The 3492-nt window shown below is 44.2% G+C and overlaps 1 protein-coding gene across 1 annotated transcript in view; it reads left to right on the top strand.

Annotated features, from left to right (window-relative positions):
- Positions 1-3204: 3204 nt before the first annotated feature.
- The window catches only part of LOC108800702 (zinc finger protein 883-like), an 11431-nt gene continuing 11143 nt past the window's right edge, over positions 3205-3492 (top strand). Inside the window, exon 1 of the mRNA XM_018572690.1 lies at positions 3205-3331. Coding sequence (XP_018428192.1) covers positions 3205-3331 — 127 coding nt within the window. The remainder of the gene's footprint in view (positions 3332-3492) is intronic.

Below are 3492 nucleotides of genomic sequence, written 5' to 3'. Positions count from 1 at the left end.
TTCTGCATTGCGGTCATCGGAAGCCCGCCCCTCAGCGGGGGCGGGCTTTCGATGATCGCAAGTACGATCTGCCCGTCCAAGATGGGCAGATCGTACGAGCTTTTAATAAGCTTACGACCATCGCAAGACAAAAGTCTTGCGATGGTCGTAAGGTGTATGGGCACCGTAAGTCTTCAGAGACCTGAGACCGGCCCCTTTGACCAGTGGTCATTTTACCATATTCGGTGCCCCGTGTGAGCAACGGGCATCCCTGGTACCAGTACCGGCCCTTTTGGATTTTGGAAATGGAATCTACAAAATGTTGAGCTGACTTTTTAAAGCTGGACTCCAGGCAAACTGCTAAACTCTTACAGAGGGAGCTGTTGTACCTGCCAAAGGATTTTTATTTCTATCCATCCACTCCTGGGATTTACACAGCTCCTCCACACAGCACAGCTCTTTCTGGCAGGATAGCAGACTTTTTTTTTTTCTATCTTGCTGCATTTCACATAACGATCTCTTTCTCAAACCGAGCCTGGTACTGGACATTAAAAGGAGAAGCAGCAGCACTTATTGCTCTTCAGCATTGATGTTTTTTCACCCCGATTATTATCTACTGTGTACCGGAATGCTTTGTTATTGTACGGATGACCCTGTTTTTCCAAAATAAAGAATAAAAAAAAAACAAAAAGGAGAAGCAGCAGACTGATGAGATCATCTCCCTGTCACTCTGCTCTTTCCCGCTCTCATCATGTCCCTTGCCATGCATCTCTAGTCATTGGCTTCTTGTGACCCTCATCCTTCTTTAGACTCTGATATACAGGAACTGTAAAGTGGCTCCTATCAAGTCAAACTCGGGTACCCGCTGGCATTTAAAAAGTACATTTAAACGATTTTCAACTATTATTACAATGCCGGATTACTTTGTGCCTTTTTATATCTGCCTGGAGGTCTTAAAAAAAAAGTTTCCCTACGTTATGTTATAAAACATTTATTCTTACCCATATTTTTAGTAAAATATAAAAGTCGGGGGTCACGTCGAGTAAATTGACACCAAACATGTCAAGCCTTAAAATTGCGTGCGCCCGCAAAATCGCGAAAAAATGCCCACAGATGACGATTAAAACGCTTTTACTGCTCATCAGTTTAGTGTTATCAGTGATTAATGGCTCTAAAATTATTGCACTCCGACGTTTGCGGCGATATGTAACGTGCGGCACAATAGGCGCAATCGTCGTTTTCGCGCATAGGCGCACCCGGCGCATATGTGCGTGTGTATGTGGGGGCGGGGACTTAAAAAAATGATTTTTCTTTTTTAATTTTTTTATGCTTCTTTATTTTTTTTAGGATTCTACTCCCTTTGATCTCCTGTCACAGAGCCGTGCCGGTCCCGGCCGCATCGGGCACAGCGGATCTCGGGACCGGCAGTGACAGCTGCTAATACAACCGATCGAGCATCTCTAGAGACGCTCGATCGCTTGACTGTAAAGCTCTCGGCCGTGTAGCTGCTCGTCAGGCTCTCTCGTCACAGACGAGCAGACAAGTGGACTTTTCAAGCCCTGCTGATCACGCTGATCCTTGTTCAGCCGCCCCCTTTAACAGAAGAGAAAATGAAGCCTTGGGATGTATACGGGGATAGGGCATGCCCAGGGTCGGATTTACTCTCCCTGCCGCCCCAAGCCCAGGTTCCGCCCCCCCTTCCCATCAATGGAGAACTGTTTACTAGAGCTGCAGCTAACGATTATTTTCAAAATCGATTAGTTAGCCGATTATTACGTTCGGTTAATCGGATAAACGATAAAATACATTTTAAAAAATGGCTCCAGTGATGGACTACTAGTTTGTATTGAGATTGCACTCCATCACAGGAGCGGTGGAAGTAAAAAAGAAAAAAAAAATAGTGTGGTGTGCAATATAGGGAAAAGGAAAGTGTAAAATTATACAGCAATGAATGCAGAATGGCATCAGCGAGCGTGAGGTGGTGCGGCGTGCAGCGTGGGTGGAGCCGTGAACAGGGCCAACTGATCGGAAGCCGATTAATCGATTATTGAAAAAGTTGACAACTTTTTCAATAATCGATTATAATCGATTATGTCGATTAGTTGTTGCAGCCCTACTGTTTACTGTTTCTTGTATTTATTTATTTTACTTTTTATCACTTTTTATTTAATTATATTTTTTTGATAAATTTTTTATTCATCTTATTTACTTTTTTATAATTTTTTTTTTCTTATTATAGTTTAAAACTATTTTCTTATTTTTAATTTGTTATTATTTTGTACTTTTTAATCACCTTTTTATTTTATTTAATTATTTCATTTTTTTTTTAAAATTTAATTTAAAAAAAATGTTTTACCTAACTTTATTGCTATCGCACAGGAGAAAACAATCCCCTTTGTGATAGCAATTGGAGGTGACAGGTTCTATTATCCCTGTCACCTCCAATACAGGAGTTCTAGCACAGCGCTGTGCTGGAACTCCTGTGACAGGTGAGAGAGGAAGAGCACAGCACGGCACGGCACAGCACGGCTCTCCCCTCTCACTGTGTATACGGAGCGGCAGGGTTAGTTTTAACCTCTGCCGCTCTGCTCACTGCAGTTAGGAGAGACTCGGCGGCGGAGGACGGAACCAGAGGAGAGAGGTAAGTGCGGGGGGGAGGGGAAGAGGCTGCACACTGTTTACATGTGATCTCGGCGACATCACATGTAATCGGCTGCCTCACACTACATTTAGTCCTGCTTGTGCCAATCAGGACTAAATGTAGAGAGGGCAACTTACCACCCGGGCATGCCAGTCCAGTGCTTCTGGTTGTCGTCCAGCCATAACCAGATTGCACAATATGGATTCATTATTGGGATCCTGTGAGGATGGCTGTTGCTGGCACGGCCCATGTTCCCATCAAATGGAGGGTGTCATTGCCTAATACCGAGTAGCAGTGCTTAGTGATGTGCCTGCCCTGTGTCAGTGCCACCGCTGGGTGTCAGGGAATGACCGTGCTGGGTGACCGGTAACAGACGGCCTCACAGACTCCCTTTAAATCTGCAATTGGAGGGAATTCCTGAACTTTGCACGGCTGCTGGATTTTCAGGGCAGTAATAGCAGTTTGCCAATTCATTGTCATTGTTTCCTCCAGTTGTTTTTACCATTTGTGTCTTTTTTTTTAATATCTTGTATAGAAATTGTGTTCTTCTCTCAGATTGATTGATTGGCGCTCTTCTTCTCTAGATGCATGTGACGTTCAATGATGTAGCTGTGTTCTTAACGGAGGAGGAATGGCGGAGCTTGAGCCGTGGGCAGCTGCAATTGTACATGGAAGTCATGAATGAGAACTATGCCAGTTTACAGTCGCTGGGTAATGACGAATCCCTGTGCATGTCCGACGCGTGGCGGGAAAAGTTCATTTTCTTTGTGTTCTTTGTGTACGCATACAATGCCTGTGACATCACATGATAGGGACCAGAGCAGAGGACACATCTTTAGGGGGAACATTGGAGGAAACCTGAAGTCATTTTA

The sequence above is a fragment of the Nanorana parkeri genome, unplaced genomic scaffold (genome assembly GCF_000935625.1).
Source record: "Nanorana parkeri isolate BGI_ZX_2015 unplaced genomic scaffold, ASM93562v1 scaffold2109, whole genome shotgun sequence".
Classification (NCBI taxonomy): domain Eukaryota; kingdom Metazoa; phylum Chordata; class Amphibia; order Anura; family Dicroglossidae; genus Nanorana; species Nanorana parkeri.
Note: the sequence above shows the minus strand (reverse complement) of the source record. Positions and strands in the feature narration are given on the sequence as shown.